This window comes from Bufo bufo, chromosome 10, assembly GCF_905171765.1.
Source record: "Bufo bufo chromosome 10, aBufBuf1.1, whole genome shotgun sequence".
Classification (NCBI taxonomy): domain Eukaryota; kingdom Metazoa; phylum Chordata; class Amphibia; order Anura; family Bufonidae; genus Bufo; species Bufo bufo.
Genome location: NC_053398.1, coordinates 51994451 through 52021452, shown reverse-complemented (window position 1 = coordinate 52021452; position 27002 = coordinate 51994451). Strand labels below are relative to the sequence as shown.

Below are 27002 nucleotides of genomic sequence, written 5' to 3'. Positions count from 1 at the left end.
GGGAAAATGCTTCTAGTGCTTTTAATCCATATGCAAATGAGCAGTTAAGTGCACCGAGAGCAGGCCCAAGCCACCCGTGCACCCTTGCTCCTCTGCCTTCTTCCATAAAACTCTCCTTTATTCATAGGGCCAAGTGTGATAACTGTGCAGGAACCTGGACCTGCCAATCACGAAGGAGAGAGAGGGGCTGTAGGAGGAGGAAGGGTGCACACGGTGTCTTGGGCCCGCCCTTGATGCACTTAAAGAGGACCTTTCACCGATTATTACACTATGAACTAACTATACAGACATGTGGAGCGGCGCCCGGGGATCTCACTGCACTTACTATTATCCCTGGGCGCCGCTCCGTTCTCCCGTTATGCCCTCCGGTATCTCCGCTCACTAAGTTATAGTAGGCAGAGATACCAGTCCCTAAGTTATGGTAGGCGGAGTCAGCCCTTGTTCTTCTGTAGCGCTGGCCAATCGCAGCGCAGAGCTCACAGCCTGGGAGGTTATTTTCTCCCAGGCTGTGAGCTCTGCAATGCGATTGGCCAGCGCTACAGAAGAACAAGGGCAGACTCCGCCTACCATAACTTAGGGAACGGAGATACCGGAGGACATAGCGGGAGAACGGAGCGGCGCCCGGGGATAATAGTAAGTGCAGTGAGATCCCCGGGTGCCGCTCTACATGTCTGTATACTTAGTTCATAGAGTAATAATCGGTGAAAGGTCCTCTTTAACTGCTCATTTGCATATGGATTACAAGTACTTTTTCTCCAGTGTGAAGCAACATTGAGCTGAGCTAGTACTAGAAGGCATTGTCCCTGGTTGAACAGTGAATTTCCTAGTGACTCCCTTTAAGCCATTTTTAACTTTTCAGATAACATTGCGGTTTCCATAATGAATCGTACACCATTCACATCTCTGCAGGTAGCAGTCTGTTTTTCTTGCCTTTGCCAGACTACAGCTGAACTAGGAGTTGTCGGATGGATGAATCAATAGATGTATGGGAATATCCTGTAAGGAACTCTTTTACAGTATTCCTGCCAGGCTAGGCCATACTTCTTCAAACACTGGTGCTCATCTCTTGCCTCGCGGTGAATCAGGAGACCAGTGAAATAAATAACGTAGAAGTATGGTAAGATGTGACCAAGACCTGTGGGAAATAAACACTGTCAGTAAACCTCATTACGACCAAGAGCTGTACATGTACGGAACAGGATTAAAGCTCCTGCCATCGAGCAGGTCGGGTGCCTGGCTGCCGGGGACCCCAAGGAGAAGACCAGTGGGTCATTACAGCTTCTGCCTTGTACTGTCCTCAGAGCATAGCGCTCAGTCTAGGTGGACATGTTCCTTTTAGCTGCCCACACTAGATAGATAGTTGTAGGCTGGCCACATTTTTCTTCTGTGCATAAAAATATTGACGACCATTTCACATGAGCGTATTCTCACACAGAGAGTATTTCCCGGACTGAACACTGCTCCTACGACACAAACTTATAATGCCGTATAATGCTCTGTGTTCCTGGCTGAACTAAGCTGTCCTGAACTGTACTGATGGCAATATGCGAGTACAGGAACACGCAGAATTCAAAATCATTATAATGCTGTGAGTTCGTGTCACAAGGGCAGTGTTCAGTCCGGGAAATACTGACGTCGCATGAAGCGTATTTCCCCCCCATTGAATGTGATTGTGTGAATTTTAAATAAGGTTCAGGAGGGAAGGATCATTTTTAAAAGAAACTAAACCCTAGAACAAGGCGTGCTATCCTCTATTTATCTCAGATAATCCCTTTAAGACTTTGCTTCCATTGTCCCGTCCTCTCCAGTTATTACGGCCTATTCAGATGATGTTTGCACTTTTAGCACTATAGTGACTCACCACACGGCAGTGACCAGGCCAGGGCCATAATTAAATCTCCAAGGTAATTCGGGTGACGAACAAGACCCCACCATCCAGATACAAGAAGCTTCTTTCCTGTTGCTGTTGGGATGGTTTCCAATCCTAAGATCGATGGAAGAAGTGTTTTACAAAATGAAAATTTTACACATTGACGTGCAAGGATATGTCAGAGAGGTATAAGTACTATTCCACTGCATAGTCATATACTGGGTCATCTTTCTCAAGGAGACTCTACTTGTTCAGCTATTTATGGATGGCCGAGCACAATATATACAGCTCCCACCTAGACACCTGAATATTATGGAGAAATAATAATTACCAAAGACAAGGTCGTAAAGGGGTTGTGCAGTATTATAATCCGGGATAGGTCACCGATATCAGATTGGCGAGGGGCGGACTCCTGGCAAGTGAATGGGACAGGCGATTGTAGTTACACTGTATTACCGGTGCATAGATGATGCAGCAAGAGCGGCGTAACCCCTCGAAATAGCTGATCAGTGGGGTTACCGTGAGTCAGACCCCCGCCGATCTAATATTCATGACCTATCCCGAGGATAGGCCATCAATATTATCCCACTAGACAATCTCTTTAAAAGGGTTGGCCTGTTTATAACGGCGCGTGCATGCAGCTACTAGCAGGTCATCAATATAGGAAGCCGGGAAACCCTTTAAAGGGTTTCTACCACCATAAATACTGTTATGTAGCTGACTGATATAGCGATGTGCTAATGTCAGCACTACATAACAGTGTGTTTTCTACATTTCTCCCTGCAGCCGTTACGCTAAAATACACACTTTTAAAATATGCTAATGAGCCTCTAGGTGCTATGTGGGCGTAGATTCAGCACCTAGAGGCTCCGTCTACTCACCCTTTATCCCGCCCAGGTTCTCCGTTCTGCCCGCCCCGCTCCTCTTGATTGATGTCCAAGTTTCATGCATCGTTGAGGAAATCCAGCGCCTGCGCTGTTCACTTCTGTATTCAGCGCAGGCGCAGTGAGTGAAGGCCGCGCTACTGGTGCCGTCTTCCTCAATGTGACGTAGTCGACGCAGTGAGGGAGCCGGCGCCAGGAGCGCGTCCGACAGTCACTGCGCCTGCGCTGAATACAGAAGAGCACTGCGCAGGGGCGGGATTTAGACTGAGATGCAGGGAATCGGACGTCAGTCAAGAGGAGCGGGGCGGGCAGCAAGAAGAACAACATGGGCGGCATAAATGTTCAGTGGACGGAGCCTCTAGGTGCTGAATTGACGCCCACATAGCACCTAGAGGCTCATTAGCATATGTATAAAAGTACGTTTTTTAGTTGAACGGCCGCAGACTTTAATGAGTTCAGTGGTTGCTGTATATACACCTCTTCTGTTAGCTCCCCTTATTAGTGGCTGTAAGCATTCAGAAAGATGGCCTTTCATTTGACTATGTTTGGGGAAGACCAATATTTGGAGCTCTATTAAGATATATTATTTATTTAATCAGCACAAGATTTTGGACTTAAAGGGGATCTGTCACCAGCGACCTCCCCATCACACTGTTTGCATAGACACATAGCTGTGGTTCATCTGATTTAAATGCTGTTTTTATTTTTGTTGATCCAAAGCTCTGTTCCCAAATTCTGATACTTTTTCTTAATATGCTAATTAGGTCTTTGGTGCAACGAGGGCGTCACCATTGCTGGTGTTGTACACAAGCCCCTCTCTGGCTGCCCTGCCACTGCCTGGTCCTGTCAATCAAAGCAGCCAGGGAGGGGCTGGCCACAGAAAGGAGAGGGGCTTGGGTGCAGCAAGAGCAAAGGTGACGTCCTCGTTGCACCTAAGGGCTAATTTGCATATTAAAAAGTATCATAACTCAAGAACGGAACCTGGGCTCAACAAAAGAAAAACAGTGTTTTAATCAGATGAACCACAGCTATGTATCTGTGCAAACAGTGTGATGGGGAGGTCGCTGGTGACAGATTCTTATTAAAGATAAATTGCTTGCAGTCCCAGTTTTTCTGCACATCACATTTACTTTCTAGGAGATCATAAGAAATGTATCACCTAGTTTGGGGAAAGGGTTCAAATGTAACCAGTGTCTAAAAGATCCAGTTTGATACCAATTTATTTCACTAAGGAGTTAAAGTCCATCTGGCAGCAGATCTGTACCTATGAGACTGGCTGACCTGTTACATGTGCACTTGGCAGCTGAAGGCGTCTGTGTTGGTCCCATGTTCATATGTGTCCGCATTGCTGAGAAAAATTAAGTTTTAATATATGCAAATGAGCCTCTAGGAGCAAAAGGGGCGTTGCTGTTACACCTAGAGGCTCAGCTCTCTCCGCAACAGCCGTGTCCTCTGCACTGTGATTGACAGGGCCAGGCTGTGAAAATCATCATACCTGATCCTGCCAAAGTGCAGAGGGCACAGCAGTTGCAGAGACAGCAGAGCCTCTAGGTGTAATGTCAACACCCCCGTTGCTCCTAGAGGCTCATTTGCATATATTAAAACTTAATTTTTCTCAGCAACATGGACACATATGAACATGGGACCAACACAGATGCCTTCAGCTGCCAAGCGCACATGTAACAGGTCAGACAGTGTCATAGGTACAGATCTGCTGACAGATGCCCTTTAAATAACTCTTTGCAAATTGTACCCGTTTACTTAAAGGGGTTGTTCTCAGGACAGGCATTCACTGTCTGATCGATGAGAGTCCAACACTCTGCACCCCCTGTTCTGCAGTGGCTCCAGAAGACAGTGACAGAACTACACAGCTCCATCCACTATGTAATGGACGGATCTGGTTACTACAGTGCTGCTGCCATTCACATGTGTGCAACGTATGGAGCTGTGATCTTCAGCACCAGAACTACTACAGAAGAGCTGATCAATAGAGAGGGGTGGAACCCTGCAGATCAGATAGTGAAGGCCTATCTAAAGGAGTGGACGAAGCCAGTTACTGCAGCGCTGCTCCCACTCAAGTTAATGGAAGCAATGCTCCAGTAAGCAGCTCTGTCCATTAACAGTGGACTTCTGATGCCAAAGCTACTGCAAAATAGCTGATCGGTGGGGGCGTGGCGTGTGGGGCCTTCACCGATCAGACTCTGATGTCCTATCTTAAGGATAGTCCATCACTTGTAAAGTCCTGGTCAACCCTTTAAGACATAAGGAGGGAGATGGATCATAAAGGGAATTACTTGAAGTCAGTTTTCTCCTATTGGAAGTCTCAGTAATAAATCTGGAGTGAAACATAGCTAACCACGCCTAATCTTCCACCCATATGTCAAAACTGGAGTGAGTGGTGTAAAGTCCTGTTTTACCACTTTTTGAAGGCAGGTTAAATCTGCCCCAAGGTGTGCAGAGACTTGGTTCCTTTGTTGCATTTCACTTCAAGGCAATGAAGACTGCACAAAATCTATACTTGATATCTCCTTATTCTCTTACCAGCTACACTTGGGTCTGAGGGGTTTCTTCGGAAGGCATTTTTCTGTGAGTTAGACCCTCGGAAAATGATGTATCCAACGGCTGTGAGAACATTTATGGGATTTCATTAGATCAATTCATATAAAAATAATTGTGTACTCACACTTTATGGAAGAACAAGATACAGTAAGAAGCAGCATCGACAGGTGAAACTCGAAAAATTTGAATATCGTGCAAAAGTCCATTTATTTCAGCAATGCAAATTAAAAGGAATTGCAATAATGCAGCTTAAAATTAGAATATTGTGAGAAGGTTCAATATTCTAGGCTCAAAGTGTCACACTCTAGTCTGCTAATTAATCCATACCCCCTGAGCAAAGGGTACCTGAGATTGTGACTTTGGGGTTTCATAAGCAATAAGCCATAATCATCCAAATTATAACAAATAAAGGCTTGAAATATCTCGCTTTGCATGTAATGAGTCTATCTCATATGTTAGTTTCACCTTTTAAGTTGCATTACTGAAATAAATGAACTTTGCACGATATTCTAATTTTTCGAGTTTCACCTGTAGAATTACCTACCTAAAACAAGAAGGCTATAAATATACTGCGTGACTTATCTCATTGTGATCAGGAGTTACACCCTGTACTATAGTCCACGGTTAGGGCCGTTTTACACATGCAAAGCATAAATGGCTCGTGTAAATGTATTGCCGATCACCCCAAAACAGGTGATCGGATCTTTCATGAGGCACCAAAAATTGTAATTTGTCAGCAGCACATCTCCCGGTGTAAACACGATAAATGCCATTTACTGAAGTGAGACAACCCCTTTAATGGGGTTGTGTAGTGCTTAGATATTAATGACCTAACTACAGGATATGTCATCAATATCAGATTGGCGGGGGTCTGACACTATATGGCGATCAGCTGTTTGAAGAGGCCACCATGTCCTTTTCACCGTAAACCTGCTTGCCGTCTAGACTGTAGTACGGTAATTATACAGTTTAAGGTGCCATTAAACTGCTCTGCCACTTCAATCTAGGTCGACGAGCGGGTTAAGGGCGGGTTCGCATTGGCCTTATTAAATTCCGTTATAGGTTCCGTTATAACGGAATTCTAGGACGGAATGCAGAAGGAAGCCTTTGAGAGGCATGTCTATGGGGACACATAATGATTCCGTTTGATTCCGTTATACATGACGGAAAATATAGTTATAACGGAATTCAATAACGCCAATGCAAACCCACCCTAACAGTGAAAATACTTCTCCAGTGTCTCAATCTGTAGCCCGTATCTCTAGTTCCCTTACAGCTCATAAATATTTATTTAAGCTAAATTCTTATCAAATCAAGACTTCAACTTAAATGAGTGTTTATGAGGTGTCAGAAGATCATAGATAAGGACTAAATATTGAACTGTCAATCAGTCCTCTGACAGAAATCACTGAAAAGCAGAATGAACAGTCTGCAAAGAGAGTAAAACTGAAGACTGTAGATGACGAACGATTGAATTTTTTTTAATAAAGACCAACTGGAAGAATTATTTTTACCCAAGATAAGCAGAATTCAGTAATTAAAAGTTAAGAATAATTATGCAAGTTAAAAATAATAAAACCCCCAAAAGGTGTCCATAGCTTTTTAAAGGGGTTTTCTGGTACTTGTATATTGATGGCCTATCTTCAGGATAGGCCTTCAATATCTCATTGGTGGGAGTCTAGTACCTTGCACCGCTGCTGATCAGCTGTTCTGCAGTAGTGCTGGATGTCACGGCAGAACTACAGCTCTATCCATTGTTTGTAGTGGATGGAGCTGGTTATGGCAGCACTGCTCCCATTCTCGTCAGTGGATGGAGCTGGTTACTTACTGAAGCGTTGCTCCCATTCTCGTCAGTGGATGGAGCTGATTACTTACTGCAGCACTGCTCCCATTCTCGTCAGTGGATGGAGCTGATTACTTACTGCAGCACTGCTCCCATTCTCGTCAGTGGATGGAGCTGGTTACTTACTGCAGCGTTGCTCCCATTCTTGTCATTGGATGGAGCTGGTTACCGCTGCACTGCTCCCATTCTCGTCACTGGATGGAGCTGATTACTTACTGCAGCACGGCTCCCATTCTCGTCAGTGGATGGAGCTGGTTACTGCAGCACTGCTCCCATTAATGAGAATGGGAGCACTGCTGCAGGAACCAGCTCTGTCCACTGACGAGAATGGGAGCAGTGCTGCGTTAACCAGCTCCGTCCACTACACACGATAGAAAGAGCTGTAGTTCTGCCATGACTTCCAGCACTACTGCTAAACAGCTGATTGGCGGGGTTGTTGTGTGTTGGATCCTGCCAATCAGATATTGATTGCTTATCCTGAGGATTGGCCATCCATATGAAAAGGACTGGAAAACCCCTTTTTAAGACTATATTTGGTGTGTATAATACAACATTTTACGTACATATAAAAGGGGCCTTACACAGACCATACCTACCATTGGACTCTGGAAAACCAGCAGGTCCTACCTGGTTTTAAGGATAAATATCGAGGACCCTCAACTTCACTACAGTCAAATGATTTAACTGGTAGGTGACCAGATACAAACTCCACATGAAAATACAACTTCCAAAATGTAAAAATAATATCAATCATCCGTATCACTTTTAAAGATACTGTGTATGCTGAGATCTTGGGCCTATAAGACTACCTTGACACATGCAGTGTAACACAAAGAAAAGTAATCATACCATTGAGAAGGACAATGCCAATGGCAGCCAGAGTGCTCAGTTCTTGTGGGTGACGGACTAGGAAGTATGCCTGCAGTGAATATGTGAACGGGACCCAGCATAAATCTCCAAATGCCAGCATGAAACCAAATCCATCATGTACAATGTCCATGGTAGTGAGGATTGCTTCCTATGGACAGAGAAAGCAGACAAAACTTAATTTGGTTTAAAACACATCGGGGTCTGTGCTTCTCCATCTAAATAAACCTGATAATGTCATATAGCAATGCTGACCTCATGCCATAGAGCATCCATGACATAAAGACCCTGGAATCCGCACACCAAAATCATGGAGAGGGAGGCAGAGCCACGGAGCTCGATGTCCTTCATCAGGAAACACAAGTTGATCAAACACTGGAAGGGAATATATAATGTTAGAGGGGTAATATTGTGATATTCACGCTGAAGACATCCTGTCGTATCTGGTACCAGGAGGTTATCAGCAGATCCTTTAAAGGGATTGTACAGGATTAGAAAAACATGGCTGCTTTCTTCCAGAAACTGTGTCACACTTTACCATGGGTTGGGTTTGGTATTGAAGCTCAGTCCCATTCATTGCAATGGAGCTGAGCTGCAATACCAGTGGACAGGTGTGGTACTTTTTTGGGGGGAAGAAAAAAGCCTTGTTTTCCTATGACTGGACAACCCCTATAAGTCCAGTACATTGGTAGGTGCAACCTCCATGGATCGGACATATTTTTCCAGCACTTTACAAAGATGCTTAACTGGACTTAAACCAAGTCGTCACATTAAACTCTGTCCTGTTCCTCAAGCCATTCCTGAACAATGAATGCAGGGTGCGTTAGGGTCCATTCACACGTCCGTTGTTTCTTTCCTGATCTGTTCCGTTTTTTGCGGAACAGATCTGGACCCATTCATTTTCAATGGGTCCTGAAAAAAAATCTGACATTGAGCTGTCCGTTTCTTTTCAGGACCCATTGAAAATGAATGGGTCCAGATCTGGTCCAGATCTGTTCCGCAAAAAACGGAACAGATCAGGAAAGAAACAACGGACATGTGAATGGACCCTTATTGTGCTGAAAGTGCCACTGCCATTAGGGAATACGGCTGCCATGAAGGGGTTTGCTTGGTCTGCAGCAATATTTAGGTTGGTGGTAGGTGTCAAAATAAATTCCACATGAATGCCAGGCCCCAAAGTTTCACAGCAGATCATTGCCCAGAGTATCACACTGCCTCCGCAGGCTAGCCTTCTTCCCATGGTGCATCTTGGTGCCATCTATTTCCCTAGGCATCTACATGATGTAAAAGAAAAACCTAAATCTTTAGACCAGGCCACCTTCTTCCATTACTCCATGATTCAGTAGTGGACAGGGGTCCATTGTGTAACAGGGACAGCCCAGATGACTACCTCGGAAACCCTGCAGCTAGTGGTCCCAGTCCCAGTCCCAGTCCCAGTCCTTAATTATGGTGCACAACATTAGAAAAGCCAAGAATGGTGGAAAGGAATTAAACGAGAACCAGGTCCTCCTGTCCAAGATGATTAGGTGTGCGATGTCAACATGTACGACATCGGTCCACATTATGGGGGCTTCTCTATGTACACCCCTGGTTACAGATATAAATATTATGCCGCTGAACAGGAGGAGAAGGGCACACATCCAGTTTGGACCTGGGCAGGAGAGCACGCGACGATAGAAGGGAAAGTACTAACTAAACTGCCTTTCTTCCAGAGGACAGAACAAATAACCGATTTCTTAAAAAACATGGAAACCTCTTTAATTAGTACCTTCAGGTCAGGAAGCTCCTATTCTTCTACTGAGATCTTATTAGACTGGCTGGCCAGATAGGAACACCCAGCATTAAAAGGTGGGATAATGTGAGCAGGGTAATGGCTAATTCTCTGCATATTTGCCAGGTTGCGGCTGGATCTCCGCCAATCCCCATTATAGTTAATGGGGCCAGCGGGTATCAAGTAGAGTCTGGCAATGATCCAAACCTCTCCGCCTGCCGGAGATGTCTGACGCTAGTGTGAAACTACCCTTAGACTAGACAGTCTACAGATGCACCAAGATTTATTGCAGTGACTTGTGCAGGATTTATTGGTACATTTTTAGACATACTGAGGCAGATTTACTAAGATTGGGGGTTTCCTATGGTAGTCTTAGTAAAAAGTGCACTGGAGTCATAGGCAGGCCTCTTAACAAACTTGGCGCATCTTCTGTCATCTCATGTGCCAGACACACCGAGATCTACACTAGCTATAAGCTCTAATTACACCATTAGTAAATCCGGCAGGACACAGGAGGCCCCATCCTACTAAGCAGCGCCCCCTTTTCTCCAGTTCAGCTTCCAGCAAGAAGCTCAAAAAAGAATCCCACATTATGGAGCAAATATGGGGTGTGCCATAATCTGTGATTAGACCTGTTTCACACTAGCGTTAATGGCTCCGGCATGCTGTTCCGTATAGGGTTGTTTCGATACCAAAATTTAGATTCGGTTTCGATACCATAAAAAAGTATTGCGATACTCGATACCACGCGAAAAAAATAAAACACCAAAAAAAGCCACGTGCATTCTGCATTTTATGGAATGCCCGGACCCATAATAGAACAGTCCAATCCTATTTTTGGGGGGACAAGGTGACTAAAAAATGGCGAATCGTGCTGTTTTTTTATTTTTTTTTCTGTCACGGCGTTCACCGCATAGGACTTTTTAAAATATTTTAATAGTTTGGACTTTTCGGACGTGGCGATATGTGATATGTAATATGTTTATTTATTTTATATGTAAAATTGGAAAAGGGGGCAATTCAAACTTTTAGTATTTTTTTTTCTTTTCACTTACTAACTATTTCCCCCCTTAGGGGCTATAACCTGGGATCTTTCATCCCTTGTTCTATTCACCCTGATAGAGCGCTATTAGGGTGAATTGGACTTCACACTGTCCCTGCTGCTCTGTGCTCTGTGCACACAGCATCAGGGATGTTACCATGGCAGCCAGGGCTTCAGTAGCGTCCTGGCTGCCATGGTAACCGATCGGAGCCCCAGGATTACACTGCTGGGGCTCCGATCAGAAGCTGCCACTGCACCACCAATGAGAGGAGGTGAGGGGACTCTGTGGCCACTGCCACCAATGATTTTAATACTGGGGGTTTGAGGGGATGGGGCACACTGCGCCACCAATGATTTTAATACTGGGGGCTTGAAGGGAGGGGGCGCACTGCGCCACCAATTATTTTAATACTGGGGGGATTGAGGGGAGGGGGCGCACTGGGCCACCAATGATTTTAATACTGAGGAGGAAGGGGGGAGGGCGCACTGCGCCACCAATGATAATTAACATTTAATCCAGCACCCGCCTCCTGGATTTGTATTAAACGTTTACTTTCATTGGTGGCGCAGTGCGCCCGCCCCTCTCTCCTCATTAGTGGCAGCGGCAGCAACGGCACAGGGGGAACGGAGAGACTGCTTCCTTCTCCTCTGTACTGCTGAGGAGAACATGGAGCGCGCTGAGTTCAGCGCGCTCCATGTTCTCTGATACTAGACTGCGCAATAGCGAAGCCTAGTATAGAAAAAAGTCAAATCCCGGTATCGAGGTCGATACCAGACAAAAGTATCGATTGGGTATCGAAAATTTGATACCTGAAACAACCCTAGTTCCGTAACTACCGTGTGCAGCCGTGCACTGCTGGAGGTTTGTCCAGCCCCGTTCACTATAATTGGTACCGGCAGAGATTCGGCCATAGCACGGCAAATATGCTGAGAGGCAGCCGGACAAATACCGCTGCACGTGGCATAAAAGCATTTATAAATGTGCCACATTTTGTCTAACTTTACCTATCACTTGGCTTACCTTGCGCCAAAATTTTGGTGCAATTTTGGCACATCTTAAGCGACGCCACTATTCTCACTAAGCCACGCCCTCTTGTTGAGAGAGGTACAGAAATTCTCCAAAACACATGAGGTGCAAAGCATAAATTACATTTTTTGGTGCAAAATTAGTAAATCTTTCTTACTGGCTCTCCCACTCAGAGGTCTTTGAAAATAATACTCACCCATCCCATAAGTCCTGGCCGAAGTTCGCAGAAATACTTCAGGTCAAAGGAACCAATACGAGGATTCAATTCATGCCCGATGAAAAAGTCATACAGCGGATTTCCTGAAAAAAAAAAAAAAAACTGTCAAGATGAGAACGGAAATAAAGGGGTATCCAGTGATTTTAATATTGATGGTCTATCCTCAGTATAGGCCATCTATATATGATCAGTGGGGGTCTGACAGCCGGCACCCCCTCTCCAATCAGCTGTGTCACAGTAAGCCTTAGTGGCATCCCCTGTGTAGTGGTCAATGGGAGAAGTGCTGCAATTACCAGCTCTGTCCACTACACAATGGGCGGCGCTGTGTAGTTCTGGAGCCAACACTGATCAGAAAAGGCAGTTCAGCAAGGGTGAGGGGTGTTAGACCTACGACACTGATATCATGAGGATAGCCCATTAATATTAAAATCCTGGAATATCCCTTTACTAGAAGACACAATCTGTGCACAAAAAAAATTAATGCAGAAGATTTATGAAAACAGTCACTGAGAAAATCTGTACAATCACATTGCAGTTTTTATTTTTCATGACTATGAAGTAAAAGTTGTCTTTTGATTGGTTACTATGGCCAACCTAGACAACCTTACTTTTCAAGGAACCTTTATAAATCCCTCCAGCGTTGCACATGTACATTGCATGTACACATGTTGTTGAGCCACAGAAGTCCCACCAGCAGCCTGACCACTTTTGGTAAAAGTGGCGACGGTGAGGAGACAGCGAATAAGTTACAAATTTTAGCGTAAACTGGGACTTGCACCAAAATTTACAAGTTTTGTACCCCAGTTTTCTGGCATAGATGCTTAAGGCCTCTTTCACACGGGCGTTGCGGGAAAAGGTCCGGGTGCGTTGCGGGAACATGCGCGATTTTTCCGCAAAATCGCGCATGTTTGGTACCCAAATCCGAACTTCTTCACAGAAGTTCAAGCTTGGGATCGGTGTTCTGTAGATTGTATTATTTTCCCTTATAACATGGTTATAAGGGAAAATAATAGCATTCTGAATACAGAATGCATAGTAAAATAGGGCTGGAGGGATTAAAAAAAATAAAATAAAAAATTTAACTCACCTTAGTCCACTTGATCGCGCAGCCGGGCTTCTCTTCTGTCTCCTTCTTTGCTGATTGCAGGAAAAGGACCTGTGGTGACGTCACTCCGGTCATCACATGGTCCATCACATGATCCATCACCATGGTAAAAGATCATGTGATGGATCATGTGATGACTGGAGTGATGTCATCAAAGGTCCTTTTCCTGCACACAGCTAAGATGAAGACAGAAGAGATGCCGGCTGCGCGATCAAGTGGACTAAGGTGAGTTTAATTTTTTTTTAAAAAAATGTAACCCCTCCAGCGCTATTTTACTATGCATTCTGTATTCAGAATGCTAATATTTTCCCTTATAACCATGTTATAAGAGAAAATAATAATGATCGGGTCTACATCCTGATCGTCACCTAGCAACCGTGCGTGAAAATCGCACCACATCCGCACTTGCTTGCGGATGCTTGTGATTTTCACGCAGCCCCAATCACTTCTATGGGGCCTGCGTTGCGTGAAAAATGCACAATATAGAGCATGCTGCGATTTTCACGCAACGCACAAGTGATGCGTGAAAATCACTGCTCATGTGAACAGCCCCATAGAAGTGAATGGGTCCGGATTCAGTGCGGGTGCAATGCGTTCAACTCATGCATTGCACCCGTGCAGAAAACTCGCCCGGGTCAGGTCATATTTTTTTGACGGACTGGAAACACGGATCACGGACGCGGATGACAAACGGTGCATTTTCAGAGTTTTCAACGGACCCATTGAAAGTCAATGGGTCCGCAGAAAATCACGGAAAACGGAACAACGGACACGGAACCCAACAACGGTCGTGTGCATAAGGCCTTAATTTGCAGTCCGATGGAATACATTCGGTCGTATGTAAATTTGTGGACTGCAGATGTCACTCAATCAGAAGCGCTACACAAAGTCATAGTGTAGCCTAGGCAAGGTCACTATCAAGTGGCAAATGATCAATACCGGAGGAAAACGCTTCAGTTTTGTCCCCATTCATTGTCAATGGGGACAAAGTGAACAGAACGGAGTGCTCCAGAATGCATTCCGTTCCCATGACGCACACAAAAGTGCTGCAAGCAGCGTTATTGAGTGCCTTGTGGGATATGAACCAAGACCGATCCAGCATGAAACACAATGCAAGTCAATGGTGATGGATCCGTTTTCTCCGACACAAAAGAAAACGTCATTGCTATTTTAGAGATAATACAACCGGATCCGTTCATAACGGATGCAGACGGTTGTATTATCCTAATGGAAGCATTCTTGCTGATCCATGACAGATCCAGCAAAAACGCAGATGTGAAAGTAGCCTTACACAGATGTGCTGGTCTGGGACGCCATGCCCCATTGTGGATTCTATGATGTATTAATGAGGGATTGTTGTGTGATGTTTTCTCGATGTTTTTAGGGTTAATGCACACTACCTGAATTGCCCCCTGGGGCCAGTGCAGACTCTGGTGCTGCCAGAGACTTGATGTAAAGAAAGATACTGAGAGCCAAAGATGTGATTCCAGCGGCAACAGCAAACTCCAGGAAGTGGTCGTAGACATAAGACAGGGGTAACCGGAGGGTCACTGCCACGCCTGCCAGGACGGCGCTCACCAGGAAAGCATAAAAAGCTGTCAAGAGACACAAGATCAGACCAACCTGATTAGGTAGAAACATAAGATAGTTTTAGGAAACTGATGAGCTCTTTACCATATAAATAAATTCATGTTCCTTAGGCTAGTTTCACACTAGCGGCAAGGAACTCCGGCAGGCTGTTCCGGCGGGTGAACAGCCTGTCGGATCCATGCTGCTGCTAGCGCACGCGTGCCCCCGGACTAACAACATGTCGTAGTTTTATTCCGGCCGCCTCTCGGCATGTTTGCTGTGCTGCCGCCGGAACTCCAGCCCGCCCCCATTATAGTCAATGGGGCCGGAGCGGTAGTCCGGGGGTACGTGTGCACTAGCAGCAGCACGGATCTGACAGGCTGTTCACCCGCAGGAACAGCCTGCCGGAGTTATTTGCCGCTAGTGTGAAAGTACCCTTACTTACCCCAAAGTTCAAGGGGTTGGCCTGTGAACAATGTTCACCAACTATCTACAGGATTGCTGATAAATATATGAACACTAGGGTTTCGGCCTCTGGCACCCACTAATGACAATAGCGCTGGCACCACTCCATTCACTTTTATAGAACTGACGGAAATAGCCAAGCGCTGTACTGTCCCATAGACAGTGAATAGAGCAGTGACCATGCATATTCACTCTCCACCCCAGGGGACTTGGGAACCCCTGTTCTCATGAAGGGTGGAGTTTCCAGCAATTAAGGTGGCCATACACATAAAGGTCCCTTTACATTGCTCAACTGAGCAGACGAGTGTTGGGAAGGAAGTATTCCTTCCCAACAATTGCCTGCTCGTCAGTGGAAGAGACCTTTACATTGACATGCAGCGATCTCCTCCACAGTAAAGGGAAGCAGCGATCACTCATGTCGCTCGTCCCTATACAGAATCATTGTTTCCCGGCAGCAGAGGCTGTTTAGACACCTCAATCTGCTGCCGGCAAATGGTGATTTAAGTGAAAGATGCTATTTAACCGATGAACAAGCGTTTGGCTTGGTCATTGGGTAATTGTCAGCACCTTTACACCGCCAGATTAACGCTAACGAGTGTTCCTATGAGTGCTTGTTAGCAATAATCTGCTGGATGTTTGCACAGTGTAAGGGGCCTTTAGTCTACAGTTGATGACTTCAACTAAAATGAACGTTGATATTTACCAAAACAATTGTTTTAGCTGACCATTATCATCTGAAAAGAAGCCGTCCGCCTCTAATATTTTCTTCCAATAGTAGGAACAAAAGATTGTTTGTTCAAAGAAACATTGTTCGTGAATGAAAGATCTTTCTTTGAAAGAACATTCCCTGAAAGATCTTTCGTCCATCACCTGGTTTCATTGAACATGTATGGGCAGTCTGAACAACTGTAATGGCCAATATGGACAAAAGTGTGTATGGCCGTGTCTGTAAGAGGAACCTTCACCAGATGTTTGTTCAACCATCAACCAACTTCTGTCTCATGTGGACCTCCACTGACCATACATTTATCACCTATCCCATGGATGATGTTCATGGGCCAACCCCTTTAATGCCCAGAACACCTCTTTAATTATTAAACTATGGTTTACCTGTATCTGTAATGTTATAGACCCAGATGCTCAACTAAACATGGAGAACGTGTCTGGAGATGCTGGCAACTATTAACTGAAAATCACCCATCACCCTTTTGAACTCACCATTTATTTTATAGCTCAGACGGGTATTGTCTCTCAGAGTGATTCCTTCAGCTATCTGCAATGAGATCGTTCCTTGGTTACGACTTGATATGTAGGATGGCTTTATTATAAATCACATGATGAATCACAGATGCTTTAAAATGACAATTTAGACTTTTAGACCATTTAGATTAGTGCGACCACTGGTCAGGTCTTGTGATGTGACTGGCCACCACTATGCACTGTACTGGCAACCTGAACCTTGTCTTTTATTCTACCCAGTGAGGGCGATAAGTAGGAACAACAATACCTGTGCAAAACGGTCTTGCCATCCATTGGTACGTGCAGAGAATACACATGGAATATGGATCAGGTACAACATAAATCATATTTCCTACCATCTAGACTGACATGTATTAGCAGCTGTTCACACTAGCCCTATGGTTCCTTTTAAAAATGCATCCAGCATGGCTGCCATGGGCCGATACTGGCAAAACCGATGGACCAACCGCCATTAATTCCAAAGGCATCAGTTAGGGTTTTGCTATCTTTGATGGCAAGAACGGTCCATAGGTTCGAATCCAACCAAGGACAGCATCTGCATGGAGTTTGAGGTTAGTGGGCATGCTTAGCAGGTATTCTTAGCATCCACATCTATCATATGTTGTAGTGACAGTAAGGCTAGGGCTACACAGCAACACTGGTCGCACAACAGCTGTCGCGTTGGATTTATTGCAACTGCTGCAGTGATCCCATTCATTTCTATGGGATCACCGCAACTCAGCGATCCTGCCCGCGAAAACTGTTGTGCGACAAGTGTCGCTGTGTAGCCCTAGAGTAAGGGGCGTTGTTACACACACAAACACACACAAAAAGTTGACATACCGTTCCCATAGGCAACATATATAGCACCGCCTGCAGAGACATCCAGCTCAGCAGCAGTGTCAGAGCAAATGGATTCCACAAGGTCTCCAGCGGAGGTAGAGGACCTGGCACCTGGAATACGCTGGCATCGGCTGTGCTACATGTGAGAAGTAGGTAAAGGACTGTCCCAGGCAGGAATATCAACATTAGTAAGGCCCCTACAGACGGGTAAAAGAAAACCAAAATCTTTAAGTAAGCCTGTAATACCGCAGTGTCGAGCAATCCTTCCTCCCGAGGGTCAAACACGCTTACCAATGGATCCCCCAAACTCAAGCTCTTTGGTACGGGTGGTTTTTATCTTGTCCGCCATCCTTCTTCCTAGAATGGAAATGTTCTTATTTAGTAGAATAATAAGAGTAATAAAAATGTATTCAAAATACAAAAACAAACTGCTGGCATTGACATTCTTAAAGGGGCTATCCTCAGGATATCAGATCGGAGGGCTCCGACTCCCGAAACTACTACCATTCAGTTGTTCAAAGAGGCTGCGGCGCTCCACTGGCTCCTTCCGCAGTGACGTCATCGTACATCAGTAACATGGCCTAGGACAGTTATAGCTAACCTGTGGCCGTAGGAGCAGCTCAATCCCATCCTGAGGAAGGGCCATCAATATCAAAATTCCCAGAGAACGCCTTTCACCATGGCATCCAGCAGATTTATTAATCTCTAAGGATGCCACTGAGTCAGGGTACTTGCCACACAACAAAAACTGCATGTGGATTAGGGTGCTGCCACATGTCATGGGGGTGCTGTTTTTGGATGTGGGTGGGGGGGGGGGGGGGAATTATAAAAAAAAAATGTGTGCAGTTTTTGCAGCAAAATTTAGCATTTAGGCCGAATGCACACGACCGTGGAACACGGACGTGAGCGGTCCGTGGTATCCCGGCCTGGCATCCTGCTGAGAGCAGGAGCGCACGGCGTCATTGGTTGCTATGACGCCGTGCGCTTCGTGCCGCCGCCGCTGTACAGTAATACACTCGTATAGATCATACCAGTGTATTACTGTACTGCAGCGTCAGCAACAAGCGCACAACGTCATAGCAACCAATGACGCCGTGCGCTCCTGCTCTCAGCAGGATGCCAGGCCGGGATACCACGGACCGCTCACGTCCGTGTTCCACGGTCGTGTGCATTCGGCCTTATGCTGCGTTTCCTTCCAGCAAAGGAAAATAAATCAATTCCATTTATTAAGAAATTGCGTTACATTAGTGTAATTCAAGTCTGCCGTGTGTTTTCCTTTGCTGGAAGAAAACGGCATAAAAGCAGATATATTTTGCAGAAACTACACACAATTTTTTGCTGCATCCAAAACACAGCACCGCTGCGACGTGTGGTAGCACGCTTACCACAAATTGCCATGAAACAGGTTTTAGTGTGTGTGACCTGTACTTGCTGCATAGATCTCTGCCCTGGGGTAATTAGCACAGGTTATCCACACTGGGGGTCAATTATGATGGGTGCTACACCAGATTTTGGTGTAAAAAAAGTCACAAGACCCTGTTTTGCGACTTTTTAAATGCCCGTGCAACAATATATCTTGGGCATTTTTGCAATATGTTCACCACTTGGGAGTGGAGCGGGCTGGGCTGGGGCATCAGATCCAACACATTTACTATCTTTTATTCCTAGAAACAGGTGTAAAACGTAATGAAAACGACTCTGTCGGGGGCTAGAGTCGTTTTTACCCCAGGCAGACGGACTGCCGGAGCTGCGGCAAATTTATGACGAGACCTGAGCCTCATCATAAATTAGGTGCAGGGGGGAAACAAAGACTGCAGTTAAACGTCGGTCTTTGTAAATGACCCCCATTGTGTACGGACCCCCTAACCACAATCAATTGAAAGGGCTGCGCTGTCATTCTGTGTTTAGCAGCTGACTGCCTAAATGTGGAGGGAAAAATAAAGGGGTGTATTGCCCCTTCGTTCTCAAGATTGATATTTCTTAGCCAACATGAAAGTTTACTATAGCCAGCTGTAGATGGCATTAATACGGTTTTCATTTTATGTATCCCATCACAATCAGATAGGACTTTGCTCTTCACCATGTGCTGCTACAGATATCAAGGACTTGTGACCTTTGAGCTCTTAAGGTATCTCTAGTGCAGGGTTCAGCAACCTCTGGCACTCCAGCCATCAGAAAACTACAAATCCCAGCGAGCTTCATTCATTTCTATGTGAGGTCAGAGTACGGCCAAGCAAATGTGCATGCTGGGATTTGTAGTTTTACCACAGCTGGAGTGCCAGTGGTTGCTGACCCCTGCTCTGGACTAAAGGCCATAAGCTGCGCCTATATTACGTAGGAAGAGTTAAATTCCTAAACCTAAGTAGTAAATGTCTGTAGAGCACATGTACAGTTCTGCTAAACCTCAGAGATTTCTGCGACTCAAGATCTGCCACCACAACATCCTGTTCTAACATGTCTATAGAAGATCAGAATTTATTTTCGGTGGAATTTCCTTTTAAACCATGTCTAGGCACCGGTGATGTATCAGTACCAGATGTGGCTGTCTCCAGGACATACATGGTCAAGTCACATTATTATGACCAGCAGCTAATATCCAGTGTTACCGCCGTGTAGAGCATGGATAACAGCTAGATGGGCTGGGAGTGACTCAATAAGGTCCTGGTAGGTTGTCACAGGTACCTGGAGCCATGCTGACTGCAGTGTGCCCCACAACTGTGTGGGGAAGGATCCACAGAGCGAACAAGACGATCGAGGTGGTCCTACAGATGCTCAATTGGCTTTAAGTCTGGGAAATTAGGGGGCCAGGGTAGTACTTGGAAGTCTTGGTCATGTTCTTCCAACCAATGTCAGACATTTCTAGCCGTATGAAGGGTCACATTGTCTTGCTGGAAGATCCCATCTACCCCAGGGAAGAAAATCAGCATGTATGGGTGTAAATGCTCTGCAAGGATGGATTCATACCCAAATCGGTTGAGAGTGACTTTCACATGGATGAGTGGGCCCAGAGAATGGCATGAAAACATTCCTCAGACAATAACGCTGCCACCACCAGCTTGTGTTCTTCCAGCAATGGTTGCAGAGTGTTTGTTCTCTGATGTTTCTCGCCTGACACACCATCATCTATCCATTTGATGAAGCAGAAAATGTGACTCATCAGAGAAGATGACCCTTTACCAATTCTGATACTGCTGATGCAACTTCATTAGCAGAGGTCAGTGACCGTCTGTCTTCTTCAGAGCTGAACTGTTCTTTTAGACACACATCTGGTTCATTTTGGTGTTGAGCTGCTCTTCTGTAGCTGACCCTCGCACACCCATGTAGCTGACATTTACTTCTCACATCAATGGCATGTGGTGCTCCACAGTTTTCACATCACTTATTCACAATGGTGCCATTTGTCCACCGGTGCCTTTTATCCATGACAGCAACGAGGTATATATGTGCAGACACTACTGTATACTACTGTATACCCATAGTGCAGGACACTACTGTATACTAATGTATCCTCATTGTGCAGGATACTACTGTATACTCATAGTGAAGGACACTAGTGTATACTCATAGTGAAGGACACTAGTGTATACTCATAGTGAAGGACACTAGTGTATACTCATAGTGAAGGACACTAGTGTATACTCATAGTGCAGGACACTATTGTATACTACTGAATACTCAGTGCAGGACACTTACTGTATACCCATAGTGCAGGACACTACTATATACTAATGTATACTCATAGTGAAGGACACTACTGTATACCCATAGTGCAGGACACTACTATATACTAATGTATACTCATAGTGAAGGACACTACTGTATACTCATAGTGCAGGGCGCTACTGTATATTACTGTATACTCATAATGCAGGACACTACTGTATACTCATAATGCAGGACACTACTGTATACCCATAGTGCAGGACACTACTGTATACTAATGTATACTCATAGTGAAGGACACTACTGTATACTCATAGTGCAGGGCGCTACTGTATATTACTGTATACTCATAATGCAGGACTCTACTGTATACTCATAGTGCAGGACACAATTGTATAGTCATAGTGAAGTACATTTGTAGATGGTAGATTAAACAGCATACAATGTCAATCAGCTGCTTCTAAGGCCACCAGGATACTGTCATGCATTAAACGAGGCAAGGACTGGGGGGCAGGGGTGTAATATTACCACTTTACAAAGTGTTGGTGCCGCCTCATCTGGAATATGCAGTCCAGTTCTGGGCACCAGTCCATAGAAAGGATGCTCTGCAGCTGGAGAAAGTACAGAGGAGAGCGACTAAACTGATAAGGGGCATAGAGGGTCTTAGTTATGAAGAAAGATTAAAATAATTGAATTTATTTAGTCTTGAAAAGAGAAATCTAAAGGGGGACATGATTAATCTATACAAATATATAAATGGGCCATACAAAAAATACAGTGAAAAACTGTTCCATGTAAAATGCCCTCAAAAGACAAGGGGGCACTGCCTCCGACTGGAGAAGAAAAAGTTCTGTCTCCGGAAGCGTCAAAGCCTCTTTACTGTAAGAACTGTGAATCTGTGGAATAGACTTCCTCAGGACGTGGTCACAGCAGGAACAGTGGACAGTTTTAAAAAGGGTTTAGATGAGTCCCCACCTATCCCTTGGTTGAACTTGATGGAATGTCTTTTTTCAACCATATTAACTATGTAACCAGTGGCGTAGCATGGGTTGCCAGCACCCGGGGCAAGCCAAGTATTGTGCCCCCCCCCCCCCCCCCCCCCACCTGTGGCCACACTCCCTTTTTTTACTATTACTTGCAGTCCTATGTAACACCACAGTAATAACTCTCTGAGTACAGATAATGTAGTAGAAATTATTTGCAGTCCTATGTAACACCACAGACAACACAGTAATAACTCTCTGAGTATAAATAATGTAGTAGATGGGTGTGAGCCCCCAGATTTCAGAACACGCATAGTGTGACCTGAAGTCTGGGGCCAGGGTGGGCCAAATTCTATATCCACCCTCCCACCACTACAGAGCATACAGGTTAATACAGCGCCCCATACCTCTTACATCCAGTGATGTAGATGTTCTCTTTCCTCATCTTCTCCTTTCAGACCAGACCACCATTTTTCAGCCATTTCTCATCTCTGCAGTTTGACCAAAAAAATCTTAGTTTACTACTTTTCCATCATCCTCCCATCTTCTGGACAAATCATCCTACCACCCCCAATACTGTGCCGCTGTGCTCCCCAATACTATACTGCAGATACAGATAAATCCCCTGAAAATATTAGTACCCCCTGATACTGCCCCCTTCAATAATTATTGGCACACAGTGCCCTAAAATAACTGCGCCCAGCAAATAGTGCCCCTGACACTAATAGCGTAAACATAACGTCCCCCAAACATAATTGTGGTAAGCTGATACTGTTACAGGGTGCCCCCACAGCAATAGTGCTACCAAAAGTCCCACCAATAGGAATAATTCTCTTCTAGAACACACATGGTAGTAATAGTGCTCATACAGTGCCCCAGAAGTAACAATGCTCCCATAGTGTCCATATTAGTAATCATGTTTCCCTTAGACCCCCAGTAGTAATAAAGCCCACCATATATGACAGTACAAAAAATGCCCCCTTATAATGTGTGGCAGTGCAAAAAAATACCCCCTTTTAATGCCCCCAGTTGAGCTAATGTCCCCATAATGTGCCAGTATAAAATACCCCTTCTTAGTGCCCCCGTAGATGACCCCATAGTACTCCACTCCCCCCTTCCCCATAGTACACACCACAATGTGTCCCAGTATAAAATGCCCCTATACAGAGCCCTCCATATAAAATACCCCCTCTTTGTGGCCTCAGTAGATGCCCCCATAGTGCCCCCAATAATGTGAAGGAATGGCGCGGCACTCTTGTCTGCTGGTGTTCAGGTGCCTGTTGTAGTGGCCTCCCAGCCTAAAACTAGCAGTAGATTGAAACAACAGCCCTCTGATTGGATGCAGAATAATAGCTTTATTCATACGGCAACTTTCACAATCAAGTGACGTTTCGGTCAAAAAGTGACTTTTTTCAATCACAAGTTGCCAAAGAAACAGATGAAAGGAAGAAGATGTAGGGGAATGGCAGGCTGCAGAAAGGTGTATACATACCTCGGTATATGCTGCATATGTATACACCATCCTGCAGCCTGCCATTCCCCTACATCTTCTTCCTTTCATCTGTTTCTTTGGCAACTTGTGATTGAAAAAGGTCACTTTTTGACCGAAACGTCACTTGATTGTGAAAGTTGCCGTATGAATAAAGCTATTATTCTGCATCCAATCAGAGGGCTGTTGTTTCAATCTACTGCCCCCAATATTGTACCAGTAAGAAGTGCCATCCAATAATGTGCCAGTAAAAAGTGCCCCCAATAATGTGCCAGTAAGAAGTGCCCCCGTAGATGCCCCCCAATAATGTGCCAGTAAGAAGTGCCCCCGTAGATGCCCCCGAATAATGTGCCAGTAAGAAGTGCCCCCATAGATACCCCCCAATAATGTGCCAGTAAGAAGTGCCCCCAATAATGTGCCAGTAAGAAGTGCCACCCAATAATGTGCCAGTAAGAAGTGCCCCCGTAGATGCCCCCCAATAATGTGCCAGTAAGAAGTGCCCCCATAGATACCCCCCAATAATGTGTCAGTAAGAAGTGCCCCCATCGATGCCCCCAATCATGTGCCAGTAACAAGTATTGTACCATATTAAAAAATAAACACTAATACTTACCTCCATGGCACACTCAGTGAAGTGGTGCAGGCCTCTTCCGGCCTGTGTCCCGCACTGTACGGCTCAGGCGGCGGAATGGCGTCATCGCGCCGCCTGCACTGGCCCCTGATAGGCTGCAGGCACTAGGCCTGCAGCCTATCAGAGGAACGGGTAAGGGAGACGCCTCTCTCCTGCCTCGCAGCATCCATCTGTTTCGCTGTCCTGAGGAAGCGCGCATCTCCCTATGCCTGGCCGCTGCCCCCTACTTGTGAGCATGTTTCCCAAAGACCCCCAGTAGTAATAAAGCCCACCATATGTGACAGTACAAAAAATGCCCCCTAATTGGCGGTGCGGCCCTGCTGGCGCCCCCTAAAATTGTATACTCAGTGCAGGACACTGCTGTATACTCAGTGCAGGACACTGCTGTACACTCAGTGCAGGACACTACTGTATACTCATAGGGCAGGACACTCCTGTATACTACTGTATACTCAGTAGAGGACACTACTATAAACTACCGTATACTCATAGTGCAGGACACTACTGTATACTCAGTGCAGGACACTACTATAAACTACCGTATACTCAGTGCAGGACACTACTGTATACTCAGTGCAGGACACTACTGTATACTCAGTGCAGGACACTACTGTATACTCAGTGCAGGACACTACTGTATACTCAGTGCAGGACACTACTGTATACTCAGTGCAGGAAACTACTACAAACTACTGTATACTCAGTGCAGGACACTACTGTATACTCAGTGCAGGACACTACTATATACTCAGTGCAGGACACTACTGTATACAAAGTGCAGGACACTACTGTATACTCAGTGCAGGACACTACTGTATACTCAGTGCAGGACACTACTATAAACTACCGTATACTCAGTGCAGGACACTCCTGTATACTCAGTGCAGGACACTCCTGTATACTCAGTGCAGGACACTACTATATACTCAGTGCAGGACACTACTGTATACAAAGTGCAGGACACTACTGTATACAAAGTGCAGGACACTACTGTATACAAAGTGCAGGACACTACTATATACAACTGTATACTCATAGTGCAGGACACTACTGTATACTACTATATTCTCAGTATACGTATAACTGGGCAGACTGATATCAGTATCTGACAGCATTAGAATGGAGGACATGCGGCTTCTGCTGGTGAGTCTGCAGGACATGATCTGTGACTATGACATTCTCTACAGTCTTCTGGTTATTAGATCATGTGGCTTTACCGATAAAGCTTTACATTCAAAAGATAAGCAGCCAACCCCAGTCATCCTGCTAGAATTAGAACAGTATGCAGTCAGCGGGGACAGTAAGTGTCCACCACCCCAACCTTATAGGCCTGCGCCGCACTTACATCTATCCAGCCACACACCTACCTGCAGCTCTGTCCCAGTGACTCCAAAGTCACGTCACTGTCCCTTTAATTCCAATCATCTCCTCATTGCCCATCTTCCTATAGTGTCACTAGAGCAGGAGCCAATCGGAAGCCGGCATGACAGACCACGCCTTCCTCTAACCAATCGCGTGCAGATAACGCTCGAGCCACGCTTGAGTTCTGACGTGGATTGGCTGTAGTGGTTGCCATGGGAACTAGCTGTTCCGCCTACAGGTGGGTATAAAGTTACGAAAGATAGTCTCTTGTTTACATTCTGTTACGGTGGAGGAGTGACTAGAATGGATTAGCTCCTGGTAGGTATGATGTCACGGGAAGGGCGGGGTCTCGTGGTCTAATGGGCGGGGCCTCTCTGATACAGAGGAGACGTCTGTGAGGGGAGATATGTTATTTACATGATGGGACTGTATGTTGGAGGGGCTGAAGGGAGAGATGTTACTTACATGGGTCTGTATGTAGGAGAGGTGAAGGGATGGGATAGATGTTATTTACATGGGACTGTATGTTGGAGGGGCTGAAGGAAATGTGTGATGTATGTGGTGCAGTGTGTGATGTATGTAATGCAGTGTGTGATGTATGTAATGCAGTGTGTGATGTATGTGGTGCAGTGTGTGATGTATGTGGTGCAGTGTGTGATGTATGTGGTGCAGTGTGTGATGTATGTAATGCAGTGTGTGATGTATGTAATGCAGTGTGTGATGTATGTGGTGCAGTGTGTGATGTATGTAATGCAGTGTGTGATGTATGTAATGCAGTGTGTGATGTATGTAATGCAGTGTGTGATGTATGTGGTGCAGTGTGTGATGTATGTAATGCAGTGTGTGATGTATGTGGTGCAGTGTGTGATGTATGTAATGCAGTGTGTGATGTATGTAATGCAGTGTGTGATGTATGTGGTGCAGTGTGGGATGTATGTAATGCAGTGTGTGATGTATGTAATGCAGTGTGTGATGTATGTGGTGCAGTGTGGGATGTATGTAATGCAGTGTGTGATGTATGTGGTGCAGTGTGTGATGTATGTGGTGCAGTGTGTGATGTATGTAATGCAGTGTGTGATGTATGTAATGAAGTTTGTGATGTATGTGGTGCAGTGTGTGATGTATGTAATGCAGTGTGTGATGTATGTGGTGCAGTGTGTGATGTATGTGGTGCAGTGTGTGATGTATGTGGTACAGTGTGGGATGTATGTAATGCAGTGTGTGATGTATGTAATGCAGTGTGTGATGTATGTGGTGCAGTGTGTGATGTATGTGGTGCAGTGTGTGATGTATGTAATGCAGTGTGGGATGTATGTAATGCAGTGTGGGATGTATGTAATGCAGTGTGGGATGTATGTAATGCAGTGTGGGATGTATGCGGTGCAGTGTGTGATGTATGTGGTGCAGTGTGTGATGTATGCGGTGCAGTGTGTGTGATGTATGCGGTGCAGTGTGTGATGTATGTAATGCAGTGTGTGATGTATGTAATGCAGTGTGGGATGTATGTAATGCAGTGTGGGATGTATGCGGTGCAGTGTGTGATGTATGTGGTGCAGTGTGTGATGTATGCGGT

The 27002-nt window shown here is 45.3% G+C and overlaps 1 protein-coding gene across 1 annotated transcript; it reads right to left on the bottom strand.

The window, feature by feature from the left end:
• Positions 1 to 730: 730 nt before the first annotated feature.
• TM7SF2 (transmembrane 7 superfamily member 2) lies at positions 731 to 25506 on the bottom strand. Its single transcript, XM_040409685.1, has 11 exons — positions 25435 to 25506; positions 17593 to 17658; positions 17302 to 17498; positions 16438 to 16492; positions 14586 to 14780; positions 12060 to 12163; positions 8279 to 8398; positions 8006 to 8174; positions 5296 to 5376; positions 1862 to 1984; positions 731 to 1135 (listed from the first exon to the last, which is right to left on the bottom strand). The coding sequence occupies exons 2-11, from the start codon at positions 17648 to 17650 to the stop codon at positions 975 to 977; spliced, it is 1263 nt and encodes a 420-aa protein (XP_040265619.1). The 5' UTR covers positions 17651 to 17658; positions 25435 to 25506; the 3' UTR covers positions 731 to 974.
• Positions 25507 to 27002: the final 1496 nt, after the last annotated feature.